The 15,495-nt window shown below is 38.8% G+C and overlaps 1 protein-coding gene across 1 annotated transcript; it reads right to left on the reverse strand.

Moving 5' to 3' along the window:
• Positions 1-419: 419 nt before the first annotated feature.
• On the reverse strand, positions 420-15,465 carry LOC101863403 (28S ribosomal protein S35, mitochondrial). The gene is made up of 8 exons (XM_005090831.3): positions 15,305-15,465; positions 9,450-9,649; positions 8,861-8,981; positions 8,212-8,351; positions 6,906-7,015; positions 3,849-3,918; positions 3,171-3,290; positions 420-1,173 (listed from the first exon to the last, which is right to left on the reverse strand). The coding sequence occupies exons 1-8, from the start codon at positions 15,432-15,434 to the stop codon at positions 970-972; spliced, it is 1,095 nt and encodes a 364-aa protein (XP_005090888.1). The 5' UTR covers positions 15,435-15,465; the 3' UTR covers positions 420-969.
• Between the last annotated feature and the right edge of the window lie 30 nt (positions 15,466-15,495).

Raw genomic sequence — 15,495 nt, forward strand, 5'->3', positions numbered from 1 at the left:
TTTTTGGCTCAACACCTTTCTTGTCCATTAAAATTAAAAAACCCGTTCCAGCATGGATTTGACTGAAAAACCGTTGATCAAAAGCACAGTTTTCACGGACACTCATACTTTGGAAGTCATCTAACTTTGGCAGCCATTTTGTCCCTTATTTTACCTGCCACCAGGCGACCCCCACCTCCTTCAATCATTAATATCTTAACTTCTGTTCAAGATAGATAGGTATTTTTTCATCAAAAGCAAGACAAATGATATCAATAACTCTGTATGCCCAAGAATTCTGATTCCACCAAAACGTGACACAGTTTACAATATTCTAGAACAAATTTTAAACAGGTAATTAAAAATGAAAGGTATGCCCACCCATTCCTGAGCAGCATGTTGAGGCAGTAAGAGTCAGAAAAACAACCCCAAAAAAGATGTGATTTTCTTTACATTTATTTACATTGAACATGCTATAATTCTCTTTATCAACATCTTCGATCACATCACATACATTCCCAGTAAACAAAGCCATCAAAACAAAAACAAGAAAAACATGCAGTCTACAAAAGTCATTGAACTCATTTCACTCCAGTAGTTCGTCACACTGACTGACAATTTGTGCAAAGAGTGGTAGGGCTTCACTCTCCGACTCACAAATTCATCAATCATACTTTTCAAAAAACACTATCACAGTATCCTAAAATAAAATTTAAAACATACTGATGGTTTAAAAAACATACTTTTCTGACCAAAGTTGCATCAAGCTCACTCTCCACACTTTCATGACACTCACCATATTTAAATCACACAATCTTCAATTGGGAAAACAACATCCAACTAATCTTACAAAAATACGGTCACCATATCTGACTTTGCAGCACCAAGTTCCCCACTCATACTCTCTACACATTCACTGTGAAACACATTCAACGTCAGTCACACCACAGCATCACTAAAACACACCATAAAGAAAAGCATAGAACAAAACTATACTGCTGCATCACTCTTCAGATTCAATAATTTGGTCACGGCTGCCTTGTAGTTGTTTAGAGTTTCGATGTTTTCCCCTTCGTTGAAGAGCTCCTCCACGGCCACCTTGTACTGCTGTACCTCCTCCAGCTGGCAGATGGCGTCCTCGTTCGCCACGTCCGAGGGGAGATAACCCAAACCTTTGTCAGCCTCAGGAGACTTCTGCAGAAGTGGGAAAAAAGTTACCTTAACATGACACCATGAAGCAAAAATGGTCACTTTTAAGGACAAGCGGGCTAACCCAGGTTTCGGGGGTTTCCAGAAATCTTTACCTACATCAAAAGTGGGTATTGTCCTACCTATAGGAGAAAGTTTGGTTTCATTGGTGTGTATATTTATTTGGTTTTAGAGAAAACTCTCCTTGTCTTTTACAGAATAAGGATTCAAAAACTTTTACTTAAATTTTCTCAAAACAGCATTTTAGGGGATAACCCCCTTGTGCTTAAAAGCGACCAAATATAATAACTGTAAGGAGGGGTGCAATTTGACCTGAAGAGACGTATTTTAACTCAAGAAAGGTTATTTAGTGTTGGAAAGAGTGAGACAATGAGAAATATCCAAGACAGAGAGGGAGAGATGGTTTAAAAGTAGAGCATACCACCAGAAGTTTCCGCCCACCTGCTCAGTGGGACGTATTATTTGTTGAGAAGTTACTTTAGTAGTATTAGTAAGTGTTTTATGGCACTCGCAACTGCATAAGGTCATAAGAGCGCCAGAAGATTTGAAGTGTTACAAGAGAGTAACAAACACAAAAAAGAAGGAGGGGATATAGAGACCATAGATTTTTTTATAGGAAAGAAGGAGCAAACCACACCAGAGCACCCGCCAACCACCCACTTTGTTGAGAAGGAGTTGACACAGAGTAAGCATAACTACAACTTTTCCCAGGGTGCAACAAACTCTGACACAACAGTGACACAAAAAAAAGCACATGAAGTGGACGTTACTGCAGTGCCAATCAAACATCCACTGTTCTGAAGGATAAAAAAAAACCGTTGCTTTTGATTACAGGACTTCTTTACAGACACCTGTTCAATTTCAAGAAATTCATGTCATTACTTCCCCTGATCCTTTTAAACACCGCAGTGATCACTTCCCCTGGATTAAAAAAACACATTTACACTCTTGGAAGCAAGCTACTCAACTGGCTAACACATAGATCATTACAGGCGCACTAAATATAAAATTTAAAGATGATCTTTTGGAAGATCTAGGTGGACAATGTCATGGAAAAGCTGGAGAACAAAGGGAGGGAGGGAGATAGGCATACTTGCCGATTATCTTAAACTCTTCTACAACCTTCTACAATCTAATTTCTTGTTTTATTTGTTTTAGTTAGTGTTTTACAGCACTTGCAACACAATAACGTCATATAAGTGCCAAAGATTAGAGGTGTTACAAGAGAGTAACAAACACAAAAAAGAAGGAGGTGAGATAAAGACGATAGATGTTTCATAGGAAAGAAGAAGCAAACCACATCAGTGCACCCGCCAACCACCCACTCGTTTTTTGCTTCAGTAAGTTTTGCAACACTTGCAACACAATACTGTCATATGAGTGGTGAAGACAAGAGGTGGTACAACAGAGTGAAAAAAAAACCCAAAAAGAAGAGATAGGAAAAATAGATGTTTGATAGAAAAGAAGGAGCAAACCACAGAAAAGAACCTGCCAACCACCCACTTCCACATGTTCGAATAAATGAAGTCCGAGTACAAAGCTAGTACACCCACGATTGCCACACTATTATGCCAGGAACATTCTAGGACCACAGGAACACAAAAAAGAACAAGCAGCAGACCACATGCAAACACCTCACAAATCGAGGGATATGAGAAAGAGCATCATATGCAGTAAAGCCTATCATGCAGACATGATGGTTAACTTAGACAACATCGCAATGTGCAGCTGTGCACATGACCCTGGTATAAATCCCTTCCCTAGTTGTCTTCCAGTAGATATATTTCAAGGACTTTTTACTTTCCTTCTATGGAGATATTTCTATTAAAATTGGGAGGTCCTGCTTATTAACAACCTCTTCCATTAAAGAAATGATGTTAATTTTATATCAGCTTGTAACAAAAAGAGAGATTATATAAGCTTCATAATTCATAACCACAAATGGCCATGGTGAAGAGACAAAGTCCTTCTCTTGAAATTACCTCATCTGCTTCCTTGATAGTCCTCAGAAGACTAACCATATTTTTCCTGGAGGCATTTATGTCCCAAAAGTAACTCTCCATGTCAGACAACTCTTTCTGGTCCTCCCAGCCTTCACGTTTCTGCCGATAAAATGGTAAAAAGTTATAAGACTTGTTCCTTGCCAAGTAAGGAAAAAGCTGTCAACCACAAATTAAAAAAGCACATATTTGTTCTTTAATATGTCCATCAGTCAACAATAAGATTTCTAAATCTAGAATAGCAAATAACATTACATTCTTAGCACTAAATGCTTGAAACTGATTCTCACAAACTTTACATATTATTGGATTTTCAATATGGAAATTGAGCTTATGTTTCAAACTAAAATTTTTAATTGACAAGGGTTTATCCAAGAACAAGTTTTTTTAAACATTAGCCAAAAAGTGGACAGTGGACAGCTGTTTAAGAAAAGCATAAAATTCATCGCAATTTGTTAATGTTACATTTGTATATACAGTACAGAAAAAAATGTTTAAAATACCAAAATCCATGACAGTAAATGACCTAACCCTTAGAAGTCACATCTAAAAGCAACCACACAGACACAAAAGTGTCAACTTGGTTTTAAAAAATAAACCAGTGAGTGCTCTGAGTCAATCCTCGAAATAAATACGACTGTCAACTTACAACACACTTACCCATGATTCAAAATAAACAGCTGTTAACAAGAAGTTGACGTATTCCAGATTCTGAGACTTCAGTGGACATCTGCAATAATAACAGAAATAACAATGAAACAAGAATGGCCTTATCAGAACACACATTTGACCAGAAAAAAAAAGGAGTAGAAACAGTATTAAGGCAAGCACTAACAGATTTTTACAATTTTTGCAGTTCATGACAACAGTATCTTGAAACATGACTACAGTACCATTGATTTGAAGGGTCATATAAAAAACATGTTCGAACAATTTTTTAATTTTCGCAAAAAATGTGGTCACCATGGCGGCCATCATGAATTTTTTTATAATTTCAGATTTTCTAATTTCTAAAAAAACTATTTAAGATACAGCCCTCAAATTTTTAGGGTACATACTTAACAAACTTTGATGTGTCATAATGAAAAGAAAACATTATATTTAAGACTATTTTACGCATAGTTTGAGAAAAAAAAAATATAAATATCTTGAAAAATAACTTGGCAATTTGAGAAAATCTTAAGAGACCCATGCTGAAAATGCCAAAGGGAGAAAAGCATTGAAATGACTGCGTCATCTGCTCTTACGGAAATCCCTGAATCTATTTGGCAGGATTTGGTGACCTATTTCAACGGTTTTCAGTGTTTTTGAATGAATGCGTACAGTGCTGGGAGTTATTTTACCAGATTGAGCACTAAATGCCGTTTTCAGTGGTGTACAGCATGCCAACCTTCTATTCAAAGTAACAATATATATATATACAGACCTGCCACTCTATGAAATCTAAAAATCAGGATTTTAGAGTAAAAAAATCAGGATCTGGTGAAAAAAATCGGGATCAACGGCAAATCAGTGATAAGGGGCACTGGGGAGGGGGGGGGGGGGGTCATGGTTCCCCTTCATGGGGCAAGTATGCAAGACAAAACTTTTGAAGGAATAATTTCACGTTTGGGCCTCTAAATAGAGAGAAAATTGAAAGACAGCATAATATGTACTCGAGTCGGAGTTGGATAAACTGGGGGAGCGCAGGTTGCAGTAATGCTGAAACTTTCGTAGTCTTGAAAACAGATGGCACATAACTCTAATCATCCATGCAAAAAGCCCGCGTTGTCATACAGTAACAACGTTTGACTTCCATCGCATATTCACTCAAGGCACCTCCCCCACCCCCGCCCCGAAAAAAAATCTCGCCAAGGTTGTTCATTTATTTATTTTTTGTTATTCCTTTCCCCTCAATTAGCACCTGTATCACGGCACACACTTTAAGCCCAAGTGAAAAAAAAATACCCCCCCCCCCCCCGGTTAAGTCCCCCAAACACCTCGACCAATGCGACCGGTGTGAATGAACTTTGTTGACCTCGACAGCCAACGGTCCTCGACACACGCACTACTCACACGTACGAGGTCAGGTCACGTGATGCGAATGAGCGTTTGAAAGTTTCACTGACATGTTTTGATGATGGGCCCGAATAACCAGCACCCAGACAAAGCTTGCTTTTATTACTTTTAAAGCAACGGCTGAACAATGAATAGCTTATTTTTAGGCCCATGTCATAATTGTTACAGTAATCAAGACACCATCGGAGAATTCTGGGTTATAAAAGCGAAAGTAGATCTTGAGCGTATCCAAGTCGGAATTCAAAATTGATACTACGTCGATTTTAGTTGAAATACTGTGGGTGAGTCTACTAGATTCGGCATAGATGCTTTAGAAAATAGCGTTCCAAGTTCCTGCCGATAAAAAATCCAATCGGTGCTTCCAAGCAAAAGAGATTGCAAAACTTTTTATATTTTTTTCTAAGAATCAGATGCAACAGACGCAACGAAAAAAATCAGGATACTGGCGATCGAAATCGGGAAAATCTGGATGCTTGAGATTGGGGGCAAAAAATCGGGATGAGTGGCAGGTCTGTATATATATATATATATATATATTTATATATATTGGTTGCTACAATGTTTTATAACCCAAAACTAACAACGTAGCCCTTTTTGGGATCCTAAAATATCACCCATAGGCTAAAAAAACAGAAAATGTGTATATTTATGGCGTTTTCTAAGCTTTGGAAACATGTGGAACATGTAGTATGATGGTCTAACATTATTTCTAGCCCAAAATCTGGAAATCGATTTTTTTCAAGCCAAAAACACCCCCAAAAGTGTATTAGTGCTTGCCTTAATAAACAGGATTATACGCAACACAAAATACCACTGTGAGACACCTTCATTCAAAGAAATTAATTACTGCCATTAACATAAACTAACATGGCAAAACCGAATTTGAATTCCATTTCAAGTGAGTCTGCACCTTACCCTTTTGAAAAGATCATAAAATGAATTTTACTGATTTTATTCTGGCCATGAGACAACTACAGTTGAACCTGTACAAGATTACCACCCAATGTTGAGGAGAAAAGTGGTCATCTTACAGTTGGTCCTCTGGGACCGTGTCATTATATTATAATACGTGAGGTATCGTGGTGAAATCAGGCACTCGTCAAAATAATTCAATCGAAAATATCGGCATTTTCCCTCCTGTTTGACAATCTTTTTCTAATTTGTGTTCTTTGACTCAACACCTTTTATACCAAACTTTGGTGGCCATTTTCTCTTTAATTTTACATTTGAAACTAGGCGATCCCAACCTCCTTCAATCGCAAATATCTCGACTTCTATTCGAGATAGACGTGTACTTTTTCATCAAAAGATGGTCAAATGAACAACCTTTAAGATGATACCAGTAACTCCATATGCCCAAAAATTGATGAGTGCCTGATTCCACCGTGTCAGGACACATAAATAAAAAAATGCATTGGGGGGTATAGTGATAGGTGGTAATTTGCTTGTGTTGTTGTTAGAGCAGGTTCAACTGTACGAATTGCAATTGAAAGAATTTTCTCTTTCATTACCACCACTGGTTCTTTTTACTATTATTCTGGTCTAAGTCCTCACCCCAGAATTATTTTTAAAAACCCATCTTTATTTATGAGATCCTAAGTAAGAAATGTTATTTTCTAAAAAGAAAAAAAAAGTTGAATCACAGACTTTAATATTTACCTGTCACTTTCAAAGATCACTTCATCTGTGTCAGGATTATATCGATCACCCACTAATCGGATAAACTTATCCCTCGAATGGTAATCCAGCTCCAAATCAGAGAGGTTTAACTGAAAGTTAAAAGAGAAAAAGCAAAAAACAACTGATTACCAGAGCAAGCCACAAAGAAAGTAATTCAGAAACCATTTATAGATTTTTTTACATCTAAAACATTTTGTTTTATGTTTTAGTAAGTGTTTTACGGCACTCGCAACACAATAAGGTCATATAAGTGCTGAAGATTAGAGGTGTTACAAGAGAGTAACGAACACAAAAAAGAAGGAGGGAGATAAAGACGATAGATGTTTGATAGGGAAGAAGAAGCAAACCACACCAGAGCATCCACTAACAACCCACTAAAACATTTTCAGGAAGAAGAACTAACATAAAATGGTCACTAGCAAAAGACTTAATTGTGATACCATACACACAAGAGATTTAACGAAGCAATAAAAAATCTTCCTAGTATCATCATCTTCCCATAAGAGCAAAGCTACAAATACTGTTAGACTTTTTAAGAATAAATTATACATTTTTTATCGTATATACTCCTCTCTAACATAACTTTACATATAATACGCGCGCGGGGATGTGGGGCTGTGTGTTATACATTGACTCCAAAATTGGTTCAATTTTGTAGGTCATGTATATAAAACGGGGTGCCTATCTGACATGTTGGACAGGGCTCAACAGGTATAAATCAAGAACTAGTCAAGCGTAAAATATAGTGTCTTACCTTTCACTATATGAACTGTTGGTTGTTACATTGCGATTGATTTAAATAGTGAGACTAGAATGGCAGGTAATTAAAACAAGATGCCAAGATGTGTTGGAGGTTTATTTGTTCAAAGGAAAATCTGATTTTTGCATTACTTCCTCCTTGTTCTGCTCAATTCTGGTTGCATGTTGTATGTTTTATATGGGGTGAGGTTTTAACTTTTTTTACCTCATTCTTTTAAAAAATTGCTTGTATTATATGCGAATATATACGCCATTTTATCTTGCTTTTCCCAATTACAAAAATCAGAAAAGAGAACAACCCCCCCCCCATCCAGTCAAGCATCAAGTTTACTCATAACAAACTTGTACTCTAGCATCAGTTATCTATTTGTGACTATTAGTATTGCACAGACCTATACCCATAAAAGTATGCAAAGGACATCAACACAGATTCAGAGAAAAAGATGAATAATAAAAGAGTCCACATTATAGTTCAAGTGCCGAGTATTACTTGAAATATTAATAAACGAAAAGACGGTAGGTAAACCTTTATTGAAGCGACTCGAGCTCTGTCATCTCTAAGGGACGGGGCAGCAAACACATAGTCACTGGTGACCGACTCAACAGGAAAATGATGACGACAGTCTTCCTCTGTCTCCAACCCCTCAGGCCAGGCAGTGCAGAATTCTGAAAATTTAAAACATAAAATAAAAATCTTATTTGAATATTAAAAATTCAACTTACCCTTTTTTTTCCATTTCATTGACAAAAAGAATCCATTAACCCTTGCGTACTGGAAAGTGAATAAACATACAATAGAAAATGTAAATATCTGAGCATCAAAGAGATGAGAAAAAGCTCTCTTACAAATGAATAGATTACAGCATTAAAAGACCTCTTGAGAAAAACGTTTCATTTATGTATCGAAAAAATTTAGTAACATGATCCTATTTAATCAGTAATGACATTTTCGGTAGATTATGCTTCTCCATAGCGGTAAATTTGGGGACTCAGGACCTTCCACTTATTTATATGATTGGTTCCATAGACCTGCACTAGTCTTTCAAATATCTCTATCTATTGATTAGTCTGTTAAAAACATAAGGCCTTGACAGATAAATGCTTATTTTCAAAATTGATGAGAATAGAAAGGATTTCAACAACTACAAATCCATGCTTTTCTCGCTCGCACTCACTTTTTAAAGCATCACAGTGTTTTTTCACATGAGCAGGTGTCAAGTGAAGGAAGTTGGGAGGCTTCATCAGTTCCAAGTTAGCATATTTTGCAGGAACTACACCTTCATTTTCTGAGGAATTCTGGAAAAATAGGAGCAATAATCCATTGTTATTAATCATTATGCAAATTACAAAATACACTTTCATTTTTTGAGGAATTCTAGAAAAACGGGAGCAAATATTCTATTGTTATATGGATCATAAAGCAAATTACTGATCACCCATTTACAATAAAGAAGAGCAACTCCCCCCCCCCCCCCCTCCCCCCACCAAACGTAACCAGTGAAGTTATTATTTATGAGGGGAAAAAAAAGCGGCAATTAATGTGCTCAATGAAAAGATAAAATCTATAGCAGATCTATGATTTCATTAGACAGTAAGTTGATAATTTTTGTGATCTGTTTCCCTAACCTAATACATAAACATGAAAGCATTAGTTATTATAGTTATACCAAGATAGCCAACAATCTGATCTTGAAATGGCATGTCGTATCATTAGAATATTTTAAAATTTCAAAACATCTAGAACTAAACAAGAAGCCTCTTTACCTCAACAAAGCCTTGACGAACTGGGAAAGGAACAGCAGACCATTTAAATGTTGACGCTGTGGGCCAGACGTCTGTCCAGTCCTGATCCGTTGCCATACTTCGGAACCGTGGTGGGGGTGGTTTCTTTTTTTGTCGTCTTGCAAACCTTTCTGTTTTCACAGGCTTCAGACCTTCGATCTCAAACACTCTGAACTCTCCTTCTGTTTTGATGAAAAAGGTAGCAAACAATTGATTAACCCATCATTAACAGTCTATCAAATTCATCTAAAATTTCCAGACATATTTCCATACGTTGATGTTTTGTAAGTAGGTTTTAAATATCTTTAAAAGCAATTGATTTACGATAGTTTTAGAGGCCATATCATCATAATACAGTCGAACCTATGTAAGACAGAATCACAAGGGAGCCAGAAAAAAATTCCGTCTTAGACACTTTCACTTTCAGTATACAGGAGGGGAATTTAAGGGAGAGAAGGAGGGGGGTTTCAAAGGCCCAGCGAGTGGGATCAAGGGTCACTTGTCAGGTCAGCATGCAGTGGTCAAAACTTCAAACCTCTACTGCTATTCTCACTGATAATGACATCTGTCAGTCTTAATCCAATTACCACCAGTGCTTGCATTCCATAGTTTCCTCCTCCGTTTGACCTATTAAAATTATAAAAACAGAAACGTTTGAACATCTTTGCTTCCACCCCATAGCCCCATCCATCGGTAACAAGCACAGCCAACCAATGCCATCCCTCATTGCCATGTAACAAAGATTCGAGGAACTCTTTTCTCAGCTGGCCATACAAACAGGGCGGCAGGCAATGAATTGGTCAAACTAATTTCACACCTCTGGCTTCTGGCTACCCAGGAAAGTTACTCAAGGACTTTCACAGGTACTCGTGAAATTTCACACCCACACCACCCTGATCATCTACATCGCTCAGCCCCCCCCCCCCAAATTGCACCCCCTACCCCTCTTCCTCGCTTGGTGGCATTCAAGGTGTAGTTTTGAGCTGGCGGAACCAAATTAGAGACTTTTATTTCAAATCAGGGCTGAGTGGCAAAGCATTTTTTGTCTTAGACAGGTAAAATCCTCTGACGGATTTTTCATTCCATTTCGGCTTTAGACAGGATTCTAGGTAATTAAAGAGGAACAAGGGGGGAGCAGGGAGATTCCGTTAAGACAGATTCGACTGTATGTGTTCTGCAACTAAAAATATGAAAGTTTGGCCTCCAAAAGTAAAAGCAGTCTACAGTCCCTCCGTGAGTTCTGTGGCACTGAAAGTGAAAACAAATTACATGAAGCTGCAGTGAGCACCTAGCACACCTCTGTGATTGGCCCAATTATTTATAGATGACATATTTCTGCCATCTATTTTTGTCGTCTTCCGGGGCTTCCCTCGCCAGTTGACTAGATCTCACCGTGGTGGGCCCGCTTTGCCCGCTTTGCCGCTTAGCGTGCGAAGGGCTATGTCACTAGGTCTCATCGCCGACTGCTTGGGCTGTGTGTGTGTGCGTGCTTGTGTGTATGTGTGTGCGCGCTTGGGTGTGTTTGTGTGTGTGTGTGTGTGTGTGTGTGTGTGTGTGTGCGTGTGTTTGTGTGTGTACAACTTTGATGAGAAGGTAAATTTATGGAATGAGAATAGCTGAGATTGTTTATAAAAGATAAACACAAATTAATAAATGTGTGTGCGCCTAGAGAAAGGTACCAAAAGTCGCCCCAGACCCTTTTGAGCTACAGGCTGATAATGACAAAAATCACTTTTTTGACCAAAATGTGTTTCCATTTTTAAAAAAAAAAGATCCAACACTTTTTTTACAATGTCCTCAAAGGGTTTTCATTGACTTGACTTCCAAATGTTTTATTTTGAATTATTTTACGGGAAGGGCATTATAAAAACAAATAATTAAAACTGCTTTTAAAAGGGGTTAAAATCAATTCTTGAAGAAAGTTTTCTCTTCCCGGCTATGTTTTACAATTAAGTTCCATTCATGATATCGATGTCAACTGAATGCCAAATTGGAGAAGAATTTTCCATGAATAAATACACATTTAAAAAAACAGGTTTTTTTTAGTTTGTGAGAGTTCTCCCATTTGTTTAACTTATAAGCTCATTTTCTCAAAATTATATTTTTATTCCTTATCTTGCAAAATGTGCAATATCTCAAAAACTACTTGAGATATTTTTAAAATTCAAAACCCCTGTGTTCAGCATAGAATTTCCTACAACGTACAACCCTTAACTCAAAATGGTCAAAATCCGACTTTTGGTACTTCTTTGGGCACACACACAAATTTTATTAAAAAAACAAACACGGCAAGATCTAGTCAACAGCAACGGGCCAGGGAAACCTAAGAGTCTCGGCTGACCTAATAAAAATACATTGGGGGGGGTTCAGAGAATTTTCCCATAATTTGATGTTTTGCAGATAGGTTTGATATCTCTCGCTCGCCACATATCAAATATAGCCCGTAATAGATCTAGATCTAGGCCCAAATAAGCGGGGTGAGAACTACAGAAAAAGCGCCAACAAATTTACCCAAAAGTCAACCAAAGTTGTGAGTCCACCCACTTAACAGACTGACATAGCCTGCTTTTTTCAGGCACTGCTGAGACTGGATGCAGGCTGCACAAAAACCATAACTATCTGCCTATCATTATCATTGATTATTGATCTCTATCACTTAGCACTTCTTAGCTAAACAACTTAGCACTCTATCATACTCTATGATTCATTATCAAGTTCAAGTTGTATTGCAAAAATTAAATTGCTTGACGAAGACCTTGAGGAGGTACCAGCAGTGATGAATAAAAGCATACAGACAGGTGCGATTCCTGATGAATGGCTACACAGCTACCTTGCTCCAATACCTAAACCAGGCAAAGATCACAGGGCACCGAACGGTTACAGAGTTATTACTATGCGTGTTTGGTAAGGTCCTGGAGAAAGTGATAGCAAGAACATTATCAAGAGAACTGGAGAGAAACAATCTCCTCCCAAATGGATTGGGCAGCTTTAGTCCTGGAAGGGACACAACCACCAATGCATCTGTAAAGGCATATATATATACATCTATGAGGGCTTTCAAGCACAAGAGGAAACAGTCATAGCTGCAATCGACCTGGAGGACGCCTACAATGGGGTGGATTATGAGAAGCTAATCCACAAGATGATAGACCTGGATCTTGACCCTTTTCTGGTTCGACAGGTTGCTGGTGCAATGCTAACAAGAAAGGTAGCATTGAGATGTGGAACATGGATGTCAGATCCCCAGGAGATAGCACCAGGTCTACCTCACGGATCACCTTTGTCCCCCATATTGTTCAACATTTACACAGCGGATCTGGAAAGGGATGATAGTTGCCAGACTGGAAGGACTCTAACCATTGCAGATGATGTCTATGAGCACGGGCCTGATAGATCAGAAACTACAACAGCGCCTGAGAGCAATTGAAGAGTGGTGCAAGGAGAATGAGGCTGTTATAAATTCAAGTGATGTGGTGCTCTCTCAATAACAGAATAGTGAAGAGGCTGCACATGATTTGACAAGAGTAATCATTGGTGTAAAGAAAGGAGACATAGCCTACTGGAGGTAGCAGGAACAGCAGAGTAGGAAGAAAGACAGAGGTAAGATTGAAGAATACCAGACCAGCGGTCTGACTTTGCCTATGTCTCAACCTTAGGAATTCATGATTTTCCCCAGTTTTTAATATCTCTCAATGGCGAATCTCGGACCGGAAGATCTACGAAGTGGCTTAAGTACTTAGATCTAGGTTTGGCCTATCGACTCAAGCCTGTTAAGTACACAGGTCTCATTAGATCTATCAATTATTCAGGTTCAAAGACATGCAAGCCAGTAAGGCACCTTTGGTTTTGTCTGAAATACAAATCATTTAGGCATAGCAAACAAAAAATTTCATTTACAATTCAGCCATCAATATTAAGTACGGCTAGTCTAGCCGTACTTATCTTAGGCCCAATTAACATTTAGAAAACAGGAGGTTTAAAATAGAAAGTGGCTATTCTCACCCGCCCGGAAGTTCTCGCAAGATCTACTCCTCCCCTCTTCTCTCTCTCTCTGTCTCTTTCTGAATACTGTCTATCGGTGTGGACGATCAAATTGACCAAAGCAAAGTTAAAAAATGATGTTAAAACACAAAAGTAAATTAATTTGGTTGTCTACAAAGATGCTACGGCTATTTAACTTTTCGAATCGAGCCGAACTACGCGGGTCGCCATTTTGTTTTGTTCTCTCTCTTTCTCTCTCTCACTCTCTCTCTCTCCACTGCCCACAGACAAAATTGTACGCTTTTAGTAGGCTTCAAGTACAGTTGTAATGGAACGTTTGTTCACAGCACAGGATTCTACATTTTTTCTGTTATCAGAGTGTAGAATTCTGTGGTTTAGGGTGAACGCAAAATTTGTTGACACGCGCACCGGGTGAGAATAGCCAAAAGACCCGCCTGCACTATTCTCACCCCGGGTGAGAATAGAGGTGGCCTTAAAATACATGCACTGTCATTAAGGCACCTGGTTTCGTCTCAAATACAAATACTTTAGGTACTGCACACTAAAAATTTATATTTAAAATTCAGTAGGCCTATTTTTAAAAAATGGTCAGTCTAGCCATCATATTAAGTACGGCTAGACTACAAGTCTAGCTGTACTTAAGTACGGCTAGCCTCTTTCGAAGATCTATTCATTACAATTTTTTCAGTTCCGGTAAGACAGATTGTCGAGGAAAACTCCAACACGTCCAAGGCCCCTGGATCCACCAGTAGTTAAGTAATAGATCTCCTCTGTAATTGACTGATCATTGGTGAAATGTGAGGTGAATCAAGTAGAAGGCTAGATCTAGATATAGATCTAGAACTAATCAAATTGCAAGAGTAAGAGAACGTTGACTAAGTCCAGACAGCAGAGTGATAGAGGAAGAAGACTATACTCTGAGCTGTGCTCTAAAGACTAAAGGCCCAAACTAGCCAAACTGCACTGTGTGCCGTCAGCTAGCTTGACAAAGAAAGGCCTCTTACGAAAGCGGGGAGGACTTCCGTAACGAGCGACCACTATGAGACACAGGGGTAGGGTTAGGGGTAGGAAAGTGGCTATTCTCACCCGCCCGGAAGTTCTCGCAAGATCAACTCCTCCCCTCTTCTCTCTCTCTCTGTCTCTTTCTGAATACTGTCTATCGGTGCGGACGATCAAATTGACCAAAACAAAGTTAAAAAATGATGTTAAAACACAAAAGTAAATTAATTTGGTTGTCTACAAAGATGCTACGGCTATTTAACTTTTCGAATCGAGCCGAACTACGCGGGTCGCCATTTTGTTTTGGCCGGAAATTCTCGCGCTACTCCTCTCTCTCTTTCTCTCTCTCTCTCCACTGCCCACAGACAAAATTGTACGCTTTTAGTAGGCTACAGATGTAATGGAACGTTTGTTCACGCACAGAATTCTACAATTTTTCTGTTATCACAGTGTAGAATTCTGTGGTTTAGGTTGAACGCAAAATTTGGTGAACGCGCACCGGGTGAGAATAGCCACAAGACTCGCCTGCACTATTCTCACTCCGGGTGAGAATAGAGGTGGCCTAGGGGTAGGGTAAGGGGTAGGGTTAGGGTTAGGGGTAGGGGTAGGGGTAGGGTTAGGGTTTGGGGTAGGCTTAGGGTTAGGGTTAGGCCTCTTCTTTATTGTGTTTGATGGGGTGGTCGCTCGTTACGGAAGTCCTTCCCGAAAGGGAAAGCAAAACCACTCTCACTCACTCACTCGCCGGCCCAAAGTCCAAGCCAAAGTCAAATTGAATTTGATCAACTTTGCGGCAGCAGCGATACTGTTCCAGCCAGTATGGCATATAAAGAAATTACCTTGTTGTTCTGAATGTTCATTTTGCTGATTCAGTCTTGTGGAATGAAATAATCGAGCAAAAGCCGCCGTTCGCCCATTGATGAGATGCTTGTGAATGTCCGTCAAGCGTTTTCTGCTGAGCGCCGCCATCTTGCTTTTCTCGGCAAGTGCTATTAATAGATCCATGTTGATTTTTTCGCAACTTCCGTTA

This window comes from Aplysia californica, unplaced genomic scaffold (assembly GCF_000002075.1).
Source record: "Aplysia californica isolate F4 #8 unplaced genomic scaffold, AplCal3.0 scaffold00022, whole genome shotgun sequence".
Lineage (NCBI taxonomy): Eukaryota > Metazoa > Mollusca > Gastropoda > Aplysiida > Aplysiidae > Aplysia > Aplysia californica.

Bases quoted from the DNA above. Each gene is read 5' to 3' on its own strand.
- LOC101863403 (XM_005090831.3), bottom strand. From the start codon at position 15,434: ATGGCGGCGCTCAGCAGAAAACGCTTGACGGACATTCACAAGCATCTC. The intron at 8,982-9,449 runs GTAAAGAGGCTT...CTATTTTTCCAG, and splicing joins TTCGTCAAGGCTTTGTTGAG to AATTCCTCAGAAAATGAAGG. The intron at 8,352-8,860 runs GTGAGTGCGAGC...TTAAATTTTCAG, and splicing joins ACACTGTGATGCTTTAAAAA to AATTCTGCACTGCCTGGCCT.